The sequence below is a fragment of the Rhinoderma darwinii genome, chromosome 5 (genome assembly GCF_050947455.1).
Source record: "Rhinoderma darwinii isolate aRhiDar2 chromosome 5, aRhiDar2.hap1, whole genome shotgun sequence".
Lineage (NCBI taxonomy): Eukaryota > Metazoa > Chordata > Amphibia > Anura > Rhinodermatidae > Rhinoderma > Rhinoderma darwinii.
The window spans coordinates 187,721,963-187,742,821 of record NC_134691.1 but is presented as its reverse complement, the minus strand read 5'-3'; the positions used below and the strand labels follow the sequence as shown (position 1 = coordinate 187,742,821).

At 43.5% G+C, this 20,859-nt stretch overlaps 1 protein-coding gene across 2 annotated transcripts in view; it reads right to left on the bottom strand.

The window, feature by feature from the left end:
• The window catches only part of NFX1 (nuclear transcription factor, X-box binding 1), a 153,020-nt gene that overhangs the window by 19,873 nt on the left and 112,288 nt on the right, over positions 1 to 20,859 (bottom strand). For both annotated transcript variants that reach the window (XM_075826794.1, XM_075826795.1), the window contains exons 12-15: positions 12,218 to 12,300; positions 11,562 to 11,670; positions 8,345 to 8,464; positions 6,748 to 6,827 (exon numbers count right to left, since the gene is read on the bottom strand). In XM_075826794.1, coding sequence (XP_075682909.1) covers positions 6,748 to 6,827; positions 8,345 to 8,464; positions 11,562 to 11,670; positions 12,218 to 12,300 — 392 coding nt within the window. The remainder of the gene's footprint in view (positions 1 to 6,747; positions 6,828 to 8,344; positions 8,465 to 11,561; positions 11,671 to 12,217; positions 12,301 to 20,859) is intronic.

The following is a 20,859-nucleotide window of genomic DNA, read 5'->3' as shown; positions in this document are numbered from 1 at the left end:
CTTTGTTACACAAGTAATACAGTATTTGAGAATACATTGTTTTTCCCCTAGTGTATCCTGGAAATCCTTGATTTCATTGAAGAAGTTTTTTGTTTTTCAGAAATTGGCATGCCTGCATGAAAGAAAAAACAAAACGTGTTTGGGGATTTAAAGCTTCTTTTATTTCCGCCGAATGAGCGACCTTGTTACCAAAAGATGGTGCTTTTCAAAAAACAAAATATGACCTATGGCGATACGCTCTGAAAATATGCCAATATTTGGTCACTATTTTATTGAACAATTGAGCTTGCTAACTATATGTAGTAATAATAGGTAGCTTCCTAGTTCATTTCTATGGTTGAGTTTTAAAGAGTTTGTCCCATGAAGCAAAGTGCTAGTTAAATTATTCTTTAAAGCAAAATAAGCATTTTATCAATTGGAACTGTATTTAAAAAAATTAAATTTTTTTTTTATCTATGCACACAAAGATATAGCTTTTTTTTTTTTTTAACCTAACTTTGGTGCCCGCTGCTGTTTTTATGGTACTGGTCTGTGCACATCCTTCCAGCAACGCTTTTGCTATCAGACACACATGTGCAGATCTATGTGTGGCCAGATCTATCACTGTCACAGCAGCACATTCATACACAAATAGTTAGCGGTGTCTCCCTCATATGCCAATAAATGGACTCCTGCAAAGCATGGATGCCGTATGTGCAGGGACTGTGGTATCGTACACAGCAGGGGGAAGAGGGCAGATTGAAGGCAGCGATGTGGCAGCTGGTGGAGGGCTAATAAAGAGGAGACACAGCCTCTATAGTGCCACCTGGTGTGTCTCCACTGAATCCCTCCGACAATCTCTCCCGCTCGGCACAGAGGGGAAGCATGGTTACAGGAGAGGTATGTTGTATTCAAGCGATAGGCTTTCAACAGTTCCTATGAGCGTTTATACATGTCGGGCAGCTTTTGAGAGCAAAGTGGGTCATGGGGCAACCCTTTTAAAAGGCGTTGTCCAGTTTGACCTGACCACATGATAGGTCATCAGTACATGATCTGTGGGGGACCAACACCCGGACCGATTACCTGTTCTGGCTAACGGAATCTATACAGGGGTCTGTACAACGCCCACTTGGTCTAAAGTAAAAACACGCCCACTTTGGCATTAAGAAACTCATTAGCATAAAGCTAAAAATCGCTCATAAAGTGGTTTAAAGCATTACTGTCATCTACATTATAGCACCGATCTCCTTATATAGGAGATAGGGCACTTATAATATGAACGCACAAAAATGGCATAGAACTTCAGCTTAAAGAGGCTGTCACCAGATTCTCAAATCCCTATCTCCTATTGCATGTGATCGGCGCTGCAATGTAGATAACAGTAACGGGTTTGTGTTTTTTTTTTTAAAACGTTCATTTTTGGCCAAGTTATGAGCTATTTTATATATATGCAAATGAGCTTTGAAATGGACAATTGGCCGTTTTTTTTTCGCTATGTCCAACTGGGCGTGTATTGTGTTTTTAACTGGGCGTGTTTACGTGTATGACGCTGACCAATCAGTGACCAGTCAGCATCATACACTCATCTCCATTCATTTACACAGCAGCGATGTGCAGCCACATAAACAGAGATTAACGTTACTGCAGTGTCCTGATAATGAATACACATGAAATCCAGCCTGGACGTCATGTGTATTCAGAATCCTGACACTTCTGACTCTTTTCTGTGAGATTCCAGCAAGCCACTCGTAATCTCGCGAGATTACGGAGGTAAACGAGATTTTGTTTCCCTTGCTGGAAATCTCAAGTCAGAAGTGTCAGGATTCTGAATACACATGAGGTCCAGGCTGGATTTCATGTGTATTCATTATCAGGACACTTGATTAACGTTAATCTCTGTTTATGTGGCTGCACATCGCTGCTGTGTAAATGAATGGAGAGGAGTGTATGATGCTGACTGGTCACTGATTGGTCAGCGTCATACACGTAAACACGCCCAGTTAAAAACACAATACACGCCCAGTTGGACATAACGGAAAAAAAAAACGCCCAGTTGTCCAATTCAAAGCTCATTTGCATAAATATAAAATAGCTCATAACTTGGCCAAAAATAAAAGTTTTTTAAAAAAAACAAAAAACGTTACTGTTATCTACATTGCAGCGCTGATCACATGCAATAGGAGATATTAACAAGATATTACCGAAGATTTTCATTAAGCGGACAACCCCTTTAGGCTATGTTCACACAGAGTATTTTGGGGGAGGAATATCTGCCTCAAAATTCCGTTTGGAACTTTGAGGCAGATTTTCCTCTCCCTGCACGCCGATTTTCGCCCGCGGCCATTGAGCGCCGCGGGCATAAAACAGCGCCAAATACGCTTTCTCTGCCTCCCATTGAAGTCAATGGGAGGTCAGAGGCGGAAGCGCCCGAAGATAGGGCATGTCGCTTCTTTTTCCCGCGAGGCAGTTTTACTGCTCGCGGGAAAAAGACGCCGACGCCTCCCATTGAAATCAATGGGAGGCGTTCTCGGGCCGTTTTTGCCGAGTTTTGCAACGCGGTTTCCGCGTCAAAAAACTCGGCAAAATACTGTGTGTGAACATAGCCTTAAAGGATTTTAATGTTTCAAATAGTTTTACTATTTGAAATATTAGTATATGCCAAATTATTCTTATGTTTAGCAATAATGAAAAGAACAGTATGTCTAGGGAAATTATGAAACATGCTGTCCCATTGTCGAGCATGGTTTCAAACTGTGGGTCGTGACCTCCTGGGGGGGGGGGGGTTGTGTGAAGACCTCTGGGAGGGTCGCAAGCCACTGACTCATGTTCCGATTTCAACTGTATCTGCGTCCTCAGGACACAGATACAATTGTAATCAATGCTGGAGCTTACAGCTCCTTGCTCCAGAATGCCCTTTGCCATGAGTGCTGACCCGCGAGTGTCTCGGAGCAGACAAGTGCGATGTAGCGTCGTCATCGCGCCTGTCTGCGCTGAGCCACAGAGTACAGACCGGAGGAGCTGAAGGATCTCCTCCACCCTTTGTGGAAACGGGCATAGGTGAGTATGTATTTTATAAGGCACTTTTGGGGCTTTGTGGAGGCAGCTATGGGGTCATTATACTGCGTGGGGGCAGCTATGGGGGGGTATTAAACTGTGTGTAGGGCAGCTAAAGGGGCATTATATTGTGTAGGGAGTCACTATAGGGGCATTATACGATGTGGGGGCAGCTATAGAGGCATTACACGGTGTGAGGGCACGAAGGGGTCATTAAACTGTGTGGAAGGCTCACTGGTGTTGGGGCCCACTCAGATGTGTTTCACCCCCTTGTTCTCCTCCCCTAGCTACGCCTCTGTTGACCACTAATGGAAGGGTCACATGACCCATCAACAGCCATAGTCGGGCCTCAGTGACGCACAGCAGCAGGATACCTTGAGTCCTCCCCATCCCTCGACTGTACAATTGTCTTTGTTTTCAATGTTGCAGGGACTTATTTTTCTAACGGAGCTAAGTACTGGCATCTAACTATGAATGATGCTGAGATACATCAGACGAAATGGGGGCAAGTATGGTAGTGGGGGGTGCCAAACAAAAGTCTCGCCAAAAGTGGGTCACGGACTTGGAAAGTTTGGGAACCACTGGTGGCTCAATTAGGTCTGTAGCCGACGACTTTTGTACTTTGATAACAGTATCATATTCTAAATATTTCTATAGTCAAGCAATATCCCAGAGATAACACCTCTCTAAAATCAAAAGATTTTCCCAGTGATTTCAGCGTGTTAGTATGATGTCAAGTGAATGCACAAATGGGGGGGGGGGGAGGGGGGGGGGAGGATTATATAAAAAATAAAAATAAAATAAAAATAAAAACATTTACTAGGAAACACTAAGGCCGCATGAACACATTGCGTTTTTCGGTGCAGTTTTTAAGTCTTGCTGCGTAAATAACTGCGTTTTCATGCTGCAAGTTTTGCTGCGTATTTCTGTAGAACTACAGTGATAGAATTCGCAAGCGGAAATCGCAAGATACATGGACCTGCAGCGAGGACATGAGATTACCTGGAATCTCAGTCTATGCTGGTACTGATTTACCCCGCTGTTTTACTGCACGTAATACGCATCGTTTGCATTGACCCGAAGGGAAGAACAATTTACTATTAAATCCCATATTACTTGTCTAATAAATCTATCATGCCCCTGTGACAAGATATATGTTGGACGGGCTATACGCCCATTGCAAAATAAAAAATAACTAAGCACTTTAATATTTAAAAGGGCCCGCCACTACACAGAACAGCATTGCAGTGACTGAGAAAGTTCATTTTATGGGTATTGAAATAGTCACTCCAGAATTCGGAGGAAATTTTATACACAGGATGTCAAGGGTTGAGAGTAACTGGATTTTACTTTTTCATTTCCTGGTCCCATGCGGGTTAAACTTTGATATTGAGCTTTATGCTTTTTAGGCTCTGTTATTCTAAACATTTTTTCTAAATGTGTCACTTTTCATGTGTCATGTGTTTTTATTATGAAATTGGGAATAGAATAAAACAATAACTTTTGCATTGCTATACTAAGCTAAAGAGTGCGTGCCAAGTCAGGTGCAAATGACCAATCGGAGCATATGGTCAGACATTTCCCTGAAGAAGAGGGCCATATAGCCTTTGAAACACATTGGAGTTTTGTCTGCTTTTGCCTTCCTTACCATCACATCTTCTCTATGCACGGACGGCACGTGGGACTCCTTCGGCCAGGGCGATCCCTCTTTGCAAGTGCGCTCACTCTTTTTTTTTTTTTTTTTACTCTCCAACTCATTTTGGATTACCAAAGTATCACATTACCACAGTCAGCAAGCTCGGGTCCGTTTCTACCTCGTTTTCATCCGGTGAGTACTGTGCTCATGATATATTTCCTGTCACAGTTTCTCCTGCCACCTTGGCGATTACTATATATGTGTTGTATGACCTGTTTTTCTCCCTCACGATCCAAGTGGGTGCTTTCGTGGTGTTCGAGGCAGCGCAGTACCTTTGGTGTTTTTTTTTACATTTACTTATGTCAGTTTGATGGTACTACGGGTGTTTACTGGGAGGTCACTGCAGCTCCTGTGTTTATAATCTTTGTTCTTTTGAGCCAGTGTTTTTTATTCACAGCTTCTAGTAAGTGTTTTATCTCACCCCAGTGCTTGTTTCACAGTAAAACAGCTCAGTACTGCTTTATAATGTCCTGCTGCTTATTTTATATGTGTGATAGATAAAGAAAGGGGAGCAGGATCACCTCTCTTTCTGCTGTGTACGGGAGCTAACATAGCAGCTAGTCTCCACCCACTCAGGAGCTGAGCTTAGGGAAAACGGAGAATTAGAAACTGAGCCTAAAGGGGGAATGCAGGATACAAGTCATGTACACACACACACACACACACGCTTTTGAAAGGTTTAGGTACGTTCTAATTTTTAATTGATTAATGGCAATAAATTCACGTGTAGACCACAACAGTATAAATACTGTGAAAAAGCAAATTTTCTAGAATTTCCTTGCAAACTCATTAGCATAAAATTAAGTGCTGTCTACAGCAGCCTATATTCCGCCAATGAGTTGGTGCAAGAGGCTTTCTTGATGTGATGGAAAGAATGGGAACTTCTGTAAGCAGCTCACGGACAGAATAAAGGCCGATGTAAACGCTTCCTTGCAATGAACTTTGTAGAACTAAACCATCCGTACTTTTGTATTATCTTCAGAATTACACTGTCTTTCCAGGGTATGATCTGTACGTCTCTCTTTGAAACAACAGGCCTAAGGCCTCAATCACACGGCAGGGTTTCCCGGCCGGGTGCCGGCCGTTCATAAATCGGCCGGCACCCGGCTGCATTAGGAATGATAGACCCCTAATGGGGCTATTCACACGACCGATTTTTTGACGGCCGGAAAATCCGGCCGTCAAAAAATAGGACATGCTCTATCTTTGCCCGGGCACCCGGCCGCCCGGCTCCCATAGAAGTCTATGGGGCCGGGTATTACACGGCCATCACCGGAATGTGTTCCGAGTGATGGCCGGGTTTCCCGGGGCTTGCGCTCTATCTCCTCCTCCTCACAGCGCAGAGTGCATGTGAGGAGGAGGAGTTGATGCCATTCTGACGAATGGCATCGCTGTACACTGTGTTGCAGGGCCGGGGTGTACAGCAGGTGGAGGGAGCGCTGCGCTGGCTCCCTTCCCCTGCTTGTTAAAAGCACCCTGGCTCGGCGACACCTTCGATGGCGCCGCTAGTAGCAGCAGCTGCTGCTGCTGCGGCTGCTACTACTGCAGCGACGCCACTATAGCAGAGCAGGGAGGTATCTCCCCGCTCCGCTATGTGCTAGCCGCACTTTAGCTCCTTGAAGGAGCGGAATCCCCGTGTTTTCGGGGATTCCGCTCCTGGACAGAGCGCTTGATGTCTCTGTCCATATCTGGGCAGTGACATCAGGGGAAACTCCTGAAGCGGAATCCCCGAACACATGGGGATTCCCCTTCAGGAGCTGCCGCTGATGTCACTGTCCGGATCTGCCCGGCCCGGCACGGATGCATAACTTTATGCAAACCGGCCGGGCAAAATGGCCGATTTTACCGGCCGACACACGGGCTCGGGAACGACCCGGTCGTGTGAATCCCGCCTAACACATTCCCCCACCCGATTGATATTACACCATCTATTTAGCACTCCAGCCCGTGACTAAATCACTTCAAAATTATAAAATTTATAAAACTCTTGACTGAAAAACGAAGACAACTGTTCTTACCTCATGTTTTCCCATACACCACTTCTGTGTGAGATATGTACATGGGGGACATTTATCTTCACTGTGACATGAATGAAATACTGGAAATGTAGAATAAAATAAGAAAATGGAAAAAAAAACAAAAACATTATTGGCATTTAGACAGAAGCTTTCCAGTAAAAACAAATCTTTTCACTAATGCGTCTAAAGTTAAAATGTCAAAACGTAGGCCTACTAAAACGGTCATTCACCAATAAGTACAGTTTTTCTACTCAGAGAATAATGGTTAAATCTCCCATTCACAGGCGTTTGTATGTATGTATGTATGTATTCAGATGGTCACACACACACACACACACACACACGCTGTGTTGATATTTTCACTTGCAATTTTGTATTTTTGTTGATTTAATTTCTTATTTAATTTATTTTTTTAAAGTAAAATGTGGATTGAAAACCCCAAAAAATAGAAGAGTTTTTTTTTACTAGGAAACTGCAGATATTGTGACAGTCTAACCATGAATAATTTGTGCCACTTCATGATGGTATGAACAAAACCATAAAATATTAAGGCACGATTTGACTTAACAGTATAAAAACACACACGCACAAAAACACTGAAGTAGATCAAATGTAATATTCAGATCTTAACACCCCCCACAATCTTTTATTTGTAATCGCACACTATAGCACATTTTGAAAATTGAAACTAGAAATTAACAATTTTCCTTATACCGTTGTCAAGGAATCTTAAACTCCGTAGTTAATTACAGAGCTGGACAATTTCCAACTTTCCTAACAATCGTATACATCAAACCTTCACATCTAGAAGATAATTACTACAATCACAGATCCGATTATTAATTTTGGTTGCAATAAAGAAATAACGAATGTATAACCTTTATAAAAAAAATAAAAAGCAGCAAAGGTAAATAGCAGTAGAAGCATTAAATCAGCACTCCACTTTATATTTTTTATTGAACCCTCGATTTGTACATTTGTGTTTCAGTGGGGTGTTGCGTATAAATAATACTTACCGATCCCTGCATCTTGTCGTTTTTCGGGTCCAGCGCCGCTCACGTGATCTTCATTCTGACCTGGTCTGGAATCTCTGCTGTTCAGAAAACTGGAAGTTATGCTCTCAATGCATTCCTATGGAGCCTCGTTCTGGCTCACATAGCAATGCATTTAGAGCCCGAGTTCCAGTTTATTCAAAAGCACAGTGACTCCAGACAAGTCAGAGGGAAGATCACGTGAGTGGCACTGGACCCAAAAAATACAAGATGCGGGGATCGGTAAGTATTTTTGCACAATGCACCCCACTGAAACACCAATGTACAAATGGAGGGTACAATAAAAAAATAAATAATGTGGAGTGCTTCTTTAACTGTGATGCTTTAGTGTTAGTCTGGGAAAGCTGCAATTTACCAAGAAGGTTGTATAACATAACATGTTCAGTAATTGGATGCGGGTTATTGAACGTCACAAGAAGAGGATAAAATAAAGAGGGGAATTTAAGAAAAAAAATGTTGCTTATTTCTGAGGTTTGTGCTTAGGTACATGTTTTAGGTTTGTCTACATAAGGAGTCAAAATGTAAAGTGTCAATAACCAGCTTACCTGGATGGTCACACTCATGCTCTCTTGTGCAAGAGTTTTTACACTCTGGAGGCCTGGTGCCACATGGTACTGGAGGATAAATAATAGACTCTCCACAATAGCAAGTAAGCTCGTCAAAACCTTCAATGAAAAAAATATGAAGACTGTTCAAATAGCGGCTGATGTTTCTACATTCCAGTGCCCTCCCCCACTTCAGGTTAGGATTATCTTTGTCAACTGTACAGTCCTGGCCTAAAAAGTTTTGATACGGACACAAATTTTGGTTTTGGTCTTTTAGTCAGATATTTCTATGGTATACTGAAGTACAATTATAAGTATTTCATAAACATTTATTGACAAATACATCAAGTTTATGCAAAGACTCAATATTTGCAGTGTTGACCCTTCTTTTTCAAGACTTCTGCAATTCGCCCTGGCATGCTGGATATCAGCTTCAGGGCCAAATCCTCACTGATGGCAACCCATTCCTGCCTAATCAGTCTTTGGCGTTTATCACAATTTCTGTGCTTTTGTTTGTCCACCCGCTTTTTAAGGATTGACCACAGGTTCCCAATGGTATTGAGATCTTGGGAGTTTCCTGGCCCTGGACCCAAAATGTCAATGTTTTGTTCACCGAGCCACTTAGTTTTGACTTTTGCCTTGTGACATGGTGCTCCATCATACTGGAAAAAGCATTATTCATCAACAAATTGCTCCTGGATCGTTGGGAGAAGTTGCTCTTGGAGTATGTTTAGATACCATTCTTTATTCATGGAAGTGTTCTTAGGCAAAATTGTGAGTGAGCCCACTCCCTTGGATAAAAAACAACCCCACACATGAATGGTCTCAGGATGCTTTACTGTTGGCATGGCACAGGAATCATAGTAGCGCTCACCTTTTTTTCTCCGGACAATCATTCTTCCAAATGTCCCAAACAGTCTGAAGGGAGCTTCATCAGAGAAAATAACCTTACCCCAGTCCTCTGCAGTCCAGTCTCTGAACTTGCTGCAGAATGTTAGTCTGTCCTTAATGGGTTTTTTTGGCGAGAAAAAGGCTTCTTTTTTGCCCTTCTGAACACCAGGCTAGCCTCCGAAAGTCTTCGCCTCACTGTGCGTGCAGATGTATTTGTGTTGAATCGATCCCGTAGCTGAATCCGGTTTAGGAGACGGTCGTGGGATTTGCCCGGACTTTCTTGGGAGCCCTGAAGCTTTCTTCAAAGAAATTGAACCTCTCTCCTTGAAGTTATTGATGATCCGATAAAATGGTTGATTTAGGCCGGATTCACACGAGCGTGTGCGTTTTGCACGCGCAAAAAAACGCAGTGTTTTGCGCGCGCAAAAGGCACTTGACAGCTCCGTGTGTCAGCCCCGTATGATGCGCGGCTGCGTGCTTATAGCGCAGCCGCAATCATTATGACACTCCGTTTGGATGTTTGTAAACAGAAAAGCACGTGGTGCTTTTCTGTTTTCATTCATCCTTTTCACAGCTGTTGCGCGAATTACGCTTGTCCCACGGAAGTGCTTTCGTGTGGCATGCGTGATTTTCACGCACCCATTGACTTCAATGGGTGCGTGATGCGCGAAAAACGCCCAAAGAACGGACATGTCGTGACTTTTTCGCTGCAGACTCACGCAGCGTAAAAATCATGCACCTGTCTGCACGGCCCCATAGACTAATATAGGTCCGTGCGACGTGCGTGAAAATCGGGCGCGTTGCACGGACGTATATCCCGTTCGTCTGAATAAGCCCTTAGGGGCAATCTTACAACCAGCAATCTCCTTGCCTGTAAATCCCTTTTGATACAAAGCAATAATGACTGCATGTGTTTCCTTGGAGGTAACCATGGTTAACAGAAGAAGACAATGATTTCAAGCACCATCCCCCTTTTAAAGCAACCAGTCTGCTCTTATAATTCAATCAGCATGACAGAGTGATATCAGCTTCCTTGTCCTTGTTAACACATTTTCCTGGGCTAATGAGAAGATCACTGAAATTATGACAGCAGGTCATTTTGTGACAGGGCTGAAATGCAGTGGAAATAGTTTTTTTGTGATGGAGTTAATTTTCATGGCAAGGAATGACTTTGATCAAATTAATTGCACACTTTATAATTTAGAGTTGATGAAAATTGCCACTATAAAAACTGAAGCAGCAAACTTTGTGAAAACCAAATTTGTGTCAGTCTCAAAACTTTTGGCCAGGGCTGTACACAAACAATATACTGAATACCATGAAAACCTATTTCTCAAATGCACAGATACCAAAATTAATTTAGTTTTTAGTATGGGAAAACTCAATGCCATGACTTTACTTCATACCACATATCCAACTTTCTATCAACACAATCAAGAGAGTGGTAGACATTGTGCTTCTGCACAACTCAGTAGCTGGTGACGTAGATGATCAATGACAGATGCCAAAAGTGCACTTTGCAAAATGTAATATCTCAATCTTCACAAAACCATGAATTACGTCAACACGTTACAGCAACAATTCTGCACCATCTCACATTTATTAAGTGAAATACACATGTGCATCTATTGCATATATTTTATCTAGTAAGTGTTAACAGACCAATAACAATGCAGCTAATTAACATCCATTTAACCAATCATAATAAATTAGAAAAACATTTTTCACACTTGGAAAGACACGAAGACATAAGATGCAAGTATACCCGTGCCAATTCAACAAAAAAAAAAAAAATGTTCAGCAGAATTCAAGTACTGGAAAAACATACAATAATGGTGGCACTCTACACATCGGGGGAGGGGGGAATTTATTAAGACTGGCGTCTCATACACCAGTCTTAATAGGAAGAAAGTTGGAGTAAGATGTGACACACTTAATAGTTGTGTCACAGCTTTCGGCTGGCCCCCATTTGAGAGACATGTGGGCCCAGAGCTGCATCTATCAGACATTTATGGCATATCCTGTGGCTATGCCAAAAATGTCTCAGATAGGAATATAGAACAAAAACTATTTCTTTTTTCAGCTTCCGTTTGTGTTGACCTAGTTCTTCTTTTTATTATTATTTAGAGAGGCGTTAAAAAAATTTGATGCAGAATTATTTATTTTTTCAACATTCATTTTGCTTTTAATTTAGCCTATAACACTGTCCTCGCATAAGAGCCCTAAATTATGTCATCTTATTAATAAGTCATTTCTCTAAACTTCAATGTCTCAGTGATCTCTAGTGTCAACAGTACTACAATGATTAAAAGTCAGAACAACCTACTTGTTTGCCAACAGTTTTGACAGTTTCCACGATGGCATGGATGATCACATCTGTGAAGGCCACAGTTGAGTTTATGACCACAGATTAAGGAGCACTTATGTTCTTTGTCCTGTTAATAAATATAGTACACGATTTTAGAGAAGTCAGTATAAATGGTCATTCATATTGTTAATAAACTTACAACACTATATCAGGTTATTCTAATCAAAGGAGCAATGCCTATCGGCCGGTGCAAAAGGGCCTTACCCCCTGCTCTGCTAATAATCTACTGCTATTGTCCTCATAACCAACCACTCGTCATCACAAAAGGCTTTGTCCCAAAATTAATTGCATTTTATGAGCCATTGGTCTTGCTGTCCAAGTTCTTCACATTGCCAGTAGTTTGTTAGCCCTTCAATGAGGTCCATTTATTGGAGAAGTTGGACTACAATGGTGCAACAGGCATGCTCTTACTGCTCCCTATCGGTACTTGCAAATGCATGGTTACTACCAGATATGCACACGTAAGTTAGTCATTGGTACAGTTGGACCAATAGTTAAGTAACCTTCACTGTACCAGTGAAGCTGACCCACTGTAGAGTAACATTACAATTCAACACCCCCCCCCCCCCCCCATCGGCAAACAAGTAGCTGTTCTATCCCATGAAACAACTCACCACACAGCAAATTTCACTGCATTTATGTCGCCCGCACTGACGTTTCTTGTTACAACGCTTGTCACAAAAGAATGTAAGATCTTCTATAGTTGGAAAAGCAGAAGTAGAAATGAATAAGTCCGGCTTTTTGAAGTGGTTACAGTTCCAGTTGAATATCATTGACACATATTAAACGCTGGAGACTTGCACTAATAAATGACTTTGGACTTATTTTTGCCAAAACGCCGGTGAAAGATTCCAGAAAGGAGTTCTTCCTCAAGCTGAGTTCCTGTAGGCCATCTGTAAATCTGACATCAGAAATAATGTCTGCTGTTCAAAAGCCAGGAGCTTCCAAGTTAATTCCCATAAGGTCATCTTGTCACCACAGCAGGTGAATCCTGCTCAACAGCAGCTAATATCCAATTGGTTATCAGCCCGGATTTAACTGAACATGCTTATCATGAACACTGTGCTACTGTATTAGTGGTGAAATAGACGCGCTAGTAGTGATTTTGCTTTAAAAAATTACTTGAAGTGCACTTCCATCTAAAATAAACAATAAATATCCTGTATTAAACGCATGAGTTCTAGTCTTTGATGAGGTCTTACTATTCTATTTAGCCAATTATATCTGTTTCTAGCTGCAATTATAGTCTACACAGGGTTGTCCCCCAGCTTTCCCAAACTCCTGAATAGCACATATGCATCTATATAAGAAACTTTATTTCACTTCATAACTAGGCAGATTTGCCACTTTGAGAGCCTAGGTACACTAGGTAAGAACTTCTCTAGGATCTGTGATGGTGGTCAAAGAAGCATCTAACTCTTATAAAGGCTGGAATAGATTTAAATGGAATACATCAGCTCTTCTAGATTTTATTTAGTATATTTTGTTACGAATTTAAAACCACATAGTGAAACCTATTCTTTTTTTTTCTAATCGGTTTTTATTTTTTGATTGTTTATTTTTTTTATAATATTTCCTTTACAGAGTTATGGGGGGAAGCCATCTTTACTGCGCTATTGATAACAGCATTCAGAGACCTGCTCTACAGCAGCCACATGGACCATAGGAACCTGTAAACAAGAGGGGACCCCTTGACTTCTATGGGAGAGTGTTCTAGGCATGCTCTGTGACCTGTACAGAGGTCATTGTGCAGGAAGGGATAGGAGGGAGCGGTGTCCATAACCTATTGTCAATGGTGATCCTGTGTTATATATATATATATATATATATATATATATGTGTTACCTGTCATTGTAATTCTGCCTGTAATAATAATACGACTGCTAAAAAGTGATCTCTACAGAACAGGAAATATCAGTATTGTGAGGTTCAATGGATAGAAGGAAAACAGCAAGATTTTTTGGATTATTTATTATAATGGCTTAAACATATTCTTTAAGAGTTTTTGGTGATTTTCTACATTTAACATAAAATTTGATTTAAACCAGGGGTCTCAAACTCGGCCAGGTAAGTGGGCCACATATAGAAAAAATGTGAAGTGGTTGGGCCGCATTACTTTCAAATTTGATACAATACAAAATTATCAATTAGTTACTTGAACTACTATAACACTATATTACTATAATAATACCGCTAGGTTTAAAATTTGAGAGATTTCTCCACGTGCTTATTTCAACAATCCAGCTTTCCAGTTTAAGTGTCGCTAAATGCAGTCCGGCGGCTGAGTTAGCACACGTCAAGATTGGGCAGCCCCTTTTTAGATAGTGCTGCAGTGCCTCCGGTAGATGCTGCCACAGCAGTGCCCCCCGCAGATGCTGCCACAGCAGTGCCCTCCGCAGATGCTGCCACAGCAGTGCCCTCCGCAGATGCTGCCACAGCAGTGCCCTCCGCAGATGCTGCCACAGCAGTGCCCTCCGCAGATGCTGCCACAGCAGTGCCCTCCGCAGATGCTGCCACAGCAGTGCCCTCCGCAGATGCTGCCACAGCAGTGCCCTCCGCAGATGCTGCCACAGCAGTGCCCTCCGCAGATGCTGCCACAGTGATGTCAGGGGCTTGCCCAGAGCTGGAGTCCCAGAGCAGAGTCGCTTCTGGCACTCTGCCTGGGATTCCAGCACTGCTCTTGAGATCACTGTCCATATATGGACAGAGATGTCGTCCCGGGCAGAGCGCTAGTAGGCTCTTCCTGGGACTCCAGCTGTGCTCTTGACATCACTGGTACTCCTGCTCTGGGGAAGCCCCTGACATCATTGACGATGTATGGACAGCGATGTCAGAGGCTTCACTAGAGTCCCGGAGAAGAGCCGATAATAGCGCTCTGCCCGGGACTCCGCTCTGGGGAAGAACCTGACACACTGTCCATATATGGACAGCGATGTCCAGGAATTCCACAGAGTCCCGGAGCAGAGCCAATAGTAGCGCTCTGCCCAGGACTCCGCTCTGGGGAAGACCCTGACACACTGTCCATATATGGGCAGCGATGTCAGGGAATTCCGCAGCGTCCCGGAGCAGAGCCGATACTAGCGCTCTGCCCGGGACTCCGCTCTGAGGAAGACCCCGACACACTGTCCATATATGGGCAGCGATGTCAGGGAATTCCACAGAGTCCCGGAGCATAGCCTGTACTAGCGCTCTGCCCGGGACTCCGGCTCTGGGGAAGCCCCAGACATCGCTGTTCATGTGTCATATAGGACAGCGATGTCAGGGAATTCCAGAGTCTCGGAGCAGAGCCGATACTAGCGGCTCTGTGTCCGGCGGGCCGCAGATAACAGCCCCAGGGGCCGCATGCGGCCCGCGTGTTTGAGACCCCTCATTTACACAATAGGTCGTTTTCTGACGACACATTCCCTTTAACACAGTGAATTGTTCCGGTTTTGCTATTGGGTTTTCAACCACACAGTTTACAACCCTGCGGCTTGTGCAGGGAAAGCAAATGTATAACGCTTGTTTTACTTGTGCATGTTGCGGCCAAAAATTGCAAAATCACTACAACTCGCGGTTGTACCCGGTCGTTCTCGACCGTGCAAAAAAGAACAGCGGCTTGGATGCATGGACGACGGGAACTCTTAATTATAATATATTTAAATGCATTTTTTTAGTTTAAAGGCTATGTACACCTTTAACAGGGTTTTGGTTTTTTTTTAAATAAAAAAAAAAAAATCAATCAGTTACTGCTGGATTCTTGTTGCAATTCAAAATGTTGTATTAGGAAGAAACATGCTATTTGACTTAAAAAAAATCTTTAAAAAAATAAAATAAAAATGCTCCTATTAGATTATCTGTAAAATTCCCTGATAAGGCTTTGTTCACATCTGTGTCAGAGGCTCCATAAGACACATGCTCTATTTTGTCCGGTAAAAAGACAGACACCGTGACGGAAATCCGGAGGAACCGAATAAAGTCTATGGATTGTGTCAGGCGCCGTTGGTGTCATTCATGCGACTAAGCCGGCTCTTACAGTTTTTTCGTCATTCTGCTCTTATTACGGAACAGTACAACTGAAAACCAGAAGGCAGATGTAAATGAAGCCTAAAGGGAATATAAGTATAGATCTTAAATTTTTTTAAGGAATCTGAAAAGTTGGAAAAAAAAAACCTGTGTGATACCTCTTGGCCAGAAACAAGTATTAACTCCCTCTCACTCCATGACGTACTATTAGGTCATGCTGAGCGCATCGTTCACACTCAGTAACCTAATAGTGTGTCATGGGAATAACCGCCATTCCGCCCCTCCTCCCGTCACATCTATGAGCTGTGACAAACGCCGTCACGTACAGCAGTTGTCACAGCTACTTCCCAGGAATAGATCACGGTGGTCCCCGCCGATTAACACCTTAGAAGCCGCGTTCAACAACGATTGCGGCTTCTAAGGTGTTAGAACACCATTGACGGCTCCGCAATGTGATCGCGGTCTGCCGTTAGTTGCTATGGCGACCAGTGGCCTAATAATTGCCTCCGGGTCTGCCATCTACGGAATCCTAGTAGGTCCTACCCACTATTCTTGCTGTCAATGAGTAAAGGACAGTTCTAATACACTGCACAATGCATGTAGTGCAGTGTATTAGAATAGCGATCAGGGGATCATGCCTTCAATTAAAAAAAAAAAGACAAAAAAAAAAAGTGAAACAAAATTTTTTAAATAATATAAATTTATTAATTTAAAAAGATAAATAAGCTATACATAATTAGTATCGCCACATCCATAATGGCCTGTATTTTGTTATTTATCCCGTGCGGTGAATGCCGTAAAAATATAATGAATCATACCAGAATCGCTATTTTTTTGGTCAGTTCACCTCACGAAATCGGAGTAAAAAGATCAAAAAGTTGCATGGATCAAAAAATGGTACTAATCAAAACGACAGTTCGTTCCGCAAATAACAAGCCCTCACCCAGCTTTCTTGATGAAAAACGAAAAAAAAAGTTATGGCTCTTAGAATACGGCAACACAAAAAGTAAATGATTTAAAAAAAAGATTAAAAAAAAAATAAAATATTTTATTGTGCAAATTCGATAAAACATTAAAAAAATATATATACATTTGTGATCGCCGTAATCGCATTGACCTGCACAATTAAGTGACGCATTTATAGCACACGGCGAACGCTGTAAAAAAAATAAAGAATAGTAGAATTGCTGTTTTTTTAGTATCCACACCTCTTAAAAAATAGAATAAAACTTATCAAAAAGTCGCATGTACCCCACATTGGTACCAATGAAAACTACAGCTTGTCCAGCAAAAAAATAATCCTTCACACAGCTCAGTCGAAAAATAAAAAAGTTATAGTTCTCAGAATATGGCGACACAAAAGTGCAGAATGTGTTCCAAAAGGGGGATAAGAACTGGCACCAATTATCAGTGCAACACTGGCCACATATCTCTGGATTATTATTTATCTACCGCATTATTATACCCTCTTATTATGCCATGATGTTCTCCGCACAGATTACATATGCCCCCACATTATAAACTGAAATACCAGCAAAACCCCAAAGAACAACTACCAAGCAAAATCTGCGCTCCAAAAGCAAAATGGCGCTCCCTCCCTTCTGAATCCTACAGTGTGCCCAAACAGTAGTTTACGTCCACATATATGGCATTACCATATCCGGGAGAACCCACTTAGCACTTTATGAGATTAGATATTTGTCTTCAGTGGCACGAACTGGGCACAACATATTGTGCCCTAAAATGGCATATCTGTGGAAAATCCACTGCACAATATTTTCTAGTAAAAAACACCTTAAGGCATTAGTTAAGGGGTGCAGTGAGTATTTTGACCCAAAAGGTGTGCATTTTCCAAAATGGAGTCACGAGGGGGCGTGGCCAGCAGTCGATGGCGCCGGTCGCATAAACTGAGAGCTCCGCGCCCTGCCACGCAGATCCAGCAGCCTACAGCGGGGAAAGGTGCCTCATATGGGGAAAAAAAGACCCCAAGGGTCTAGACTCACCCCTGCAGCACAGCACCAGGTCGCCGCCGCTCCACCAACGATCGACGGCTACTTTCTTCGGCGGCAAGCCACGCCGCTCCCTCAGCCGCAGCCATCTTGGACAGCCTCGTGTCAGAAGGAAGGGGAGATGTCCGAGCAGGGAGAGGAGACAGTGCCCCACGTACAGGGTAAGCTGAATAGCCGGATGGCTAAAGTTCACCCTCCCAGCTCCCCTAAGCTGTCCTCCACCTCGTCCTGTGAACAGCAGAGAAGGGGGTCCCCTATCCCAGGAGCAATGGAGGCCAGGCCACGAGGAGCATCAGCTCAGTCAGAGGCCCCAGTACACCTGCTTGAACCACCAATGTCACAGCCCTCAGCACAAATGGCCCTACAGATTTGGCCTGCACCTAAACCCCAACGGCCCACGATCCAGCAGCCGGGGAGGAGAGACGATCTGGGGGATACACCATCTTTGACCCCCTATGCCCAGGCCCCTGCATATGCCTCAGATTCTGACCTGGAGGATTCAGCCTCACTTCCTTCAGATGTGCCCCCTATGTGGAGGGAATGTTTCTCACAGTTGCCCACTAAAGAGGACTTTAAGAGTATGATACAAGAAGTGAAGGCAGCTTTTCGTTCAGAATTGGCGGGGGTGTCGCAGCATATACAGCAGATTGCTACGAGGGTGGAGGCTTTAGAAGATGACCACGATGCCACTAGGCGCCATGTTTCTGTGATACAGTCTTCAGTGTCCTCCCAGCTGGCGTCCATTAGAGATATGCAACTGCATCTAGAGGATTTGGATAACAGAGGTCGCCGTCATAATATAAGGATAAGGGGCATACCGGAGCCCTCGGGGTCTGAAGATCTTCCCATCGTGTTAGAGACTATCTTTAACGACCTTTTGGGTGCACCCCCGTCTAATCGGATACCGCTTGACAGAGCGCATAGAGCACTGAAACCAAAATCCATTACATCTCAGCCCAGAGATATCATCTGCTGTGTCCAGGATTTCCGCACTAAGGAGGACATTATGCTTAAAGCCCGTCAGCGTAAAGACCTGGAGTATGCCGGTGTGCCGATTCAGTTATTCCCGGATCTCTCCTGGATTACGTTACAGAAAAGACGTCTGCTTCGTCCACTTCTCGCAGCCCTACGGGACCACAATATTATTTATCGATGGGGGTTTCCGTTCTCCCTTACAGCCCGAAGAGATGGTGTTTCTGCAACCCTGAGGTACCCAGGGGATTTGCCTCATTTCTGTGACTCCCTTGGTATACCAACGCCCAAGATGCAGAATTGGGAGACTCCTTTGCCGCCTTCGTCTCCACCTCCAGTCTGGCAGTCGGTCCGAAATAAGCGGAGGACCTCTCCAAGACGACAGTCTACCCGAAGTTCACCAAGACCTGATTTGAATTGATTGACGCTGCGCAGATACACGGCACCTCCGTAATATATGTGAAGGAGCCTGGTCACCCATACCAGCTGCTCCCTTCGCCAGTTGCACTATCCTAGGCTAAAAATGCATTTAGGATTATATTTCTGATTTTATGTTGTTTCGCTTTAATTCGTTAACGTAAATTGTGGCAGGGCGCGATTGCCCGGGATACACTTGGCTCTTTCACCCCCTTTTTGTTTTTTCTCGGCCTGTACGTATTTATACGTACTTTTGTACTAGGTTCCTCGACTGTTGAGACCCGACCTCCTTTTTTGATAGGGGTAATTTGTTTTGCAGTTCTCCCTCTGTTTTTAGAGAGAGTTGCAAAGGGTAATATTGTATTACCAGTTTTCTTTTGCTTTAATATCACCCGCCCCAGGGTATAGTATTCTCCCTGGTAGTATTTTCTGAGTGTGTTTGAAATTCATTGATCTCATGCATTTCTCTTTGTTCTCACTGCAGATATGTGTATTGTCTCCCTGGTACGTCTTTACCCCAGTGTCTTTCCCTCCCCTCCTACTTTCATCCGAAATAACACTTGAGACGACAGTGAATCCTCCAAGAACCTCCAAGGTAGAAGGACGCCGTAGAACACTGCTTGCTTTGAAACCGACATGGGACTGGCCCCGACATAACTGTGAGCTGTATACATCCGCACTTTCCACATCATTCTTTGCTCTTTCATACATCTTTGACCATGGTTAAATTTGTCACACTTAATGTCAAGGGTCTCAACTCCAATGTGAAGAGACGCTTGCTTCTCAGGGAGTTGAAATCGCTTGGAGCGGAAGTTGCTTTTCTGCAGGAAACACACTTAGATTCATCCGGAACTTTCCAATTTGCCCGAGGGGCGTATCCTGCTGTGTACTCTGCCTCGTCAGGTCGCAAAAGGGAGGGGGTGGCCATTTTGATAGCAGCTTCCTGCCCCATACAAGTTCACACCTCACATCTAGATCCGAAAGGCAGATATGTTATAATAGAGGGGACTTTGCTTGGACAGCCCATCGTTTTATGTAACGTTTACTCTCCTAATACCGCACAGATTCCATTCCTACGTAGACTCCTTTCTAAACTCCAGAAGCTTCCTAGGGGGGCATGGCTGGTGGGAGGAGATTTTAATGTCCCGTTCTCCACGTCCATGGATAGGGTCTCTCTTACACACGCTACTCCGACGCCCACCCTTACAGGACTTTCTACACGTTTTAGGCAACTAATTAGAGAGCACCAGCTCTATGATTTGTGGCGAGTGGATCACCCAGGTGATAGGTCCTATACCTTCTTCTCCCATACGCACAGCACTCATACACGCTTAGATTACTTTTTTGGTAATGTCCCTGCCCTCCGTGCGCTCCAGGGGGCGAATATAGACCCCATCTCTTGGTCAGATCACGCACCAGTTTCTGTGTCCCTACAGATAGGGAAACCAAATACGAGAGTATGTCATTGGCGCTTAAACGAAACTTTGATTAAGTCCCCTTCTCTTAGGGACAGCCTGGCCGGGCATATGCGGGAATTTTATGCACTTAATGAGGGATCGGTTCCTTCAGTATCCACTCTTTGGGAGGCGCATAAGGCGGTGATGAGAGGGCAATGCATAGTAATGGGATCTAGATTGAAAAGAGACTCTCGGGCCAAGCGGGTGGCTCTCCATCGGACAATTACTAAGTTGGAGAGAGAAATGGGGATTAAACCGGCGGTCCCGACACTACGGAAATTGATAGAGGCTAGAGCACAACTCAAGGACTTAGCTATGAAGGGGGTAGAAAAGTCATTACTATACACAAAAAGGAAATATTACGACAAAGGTAATAAGGCGCACTCGCTTCTGGCC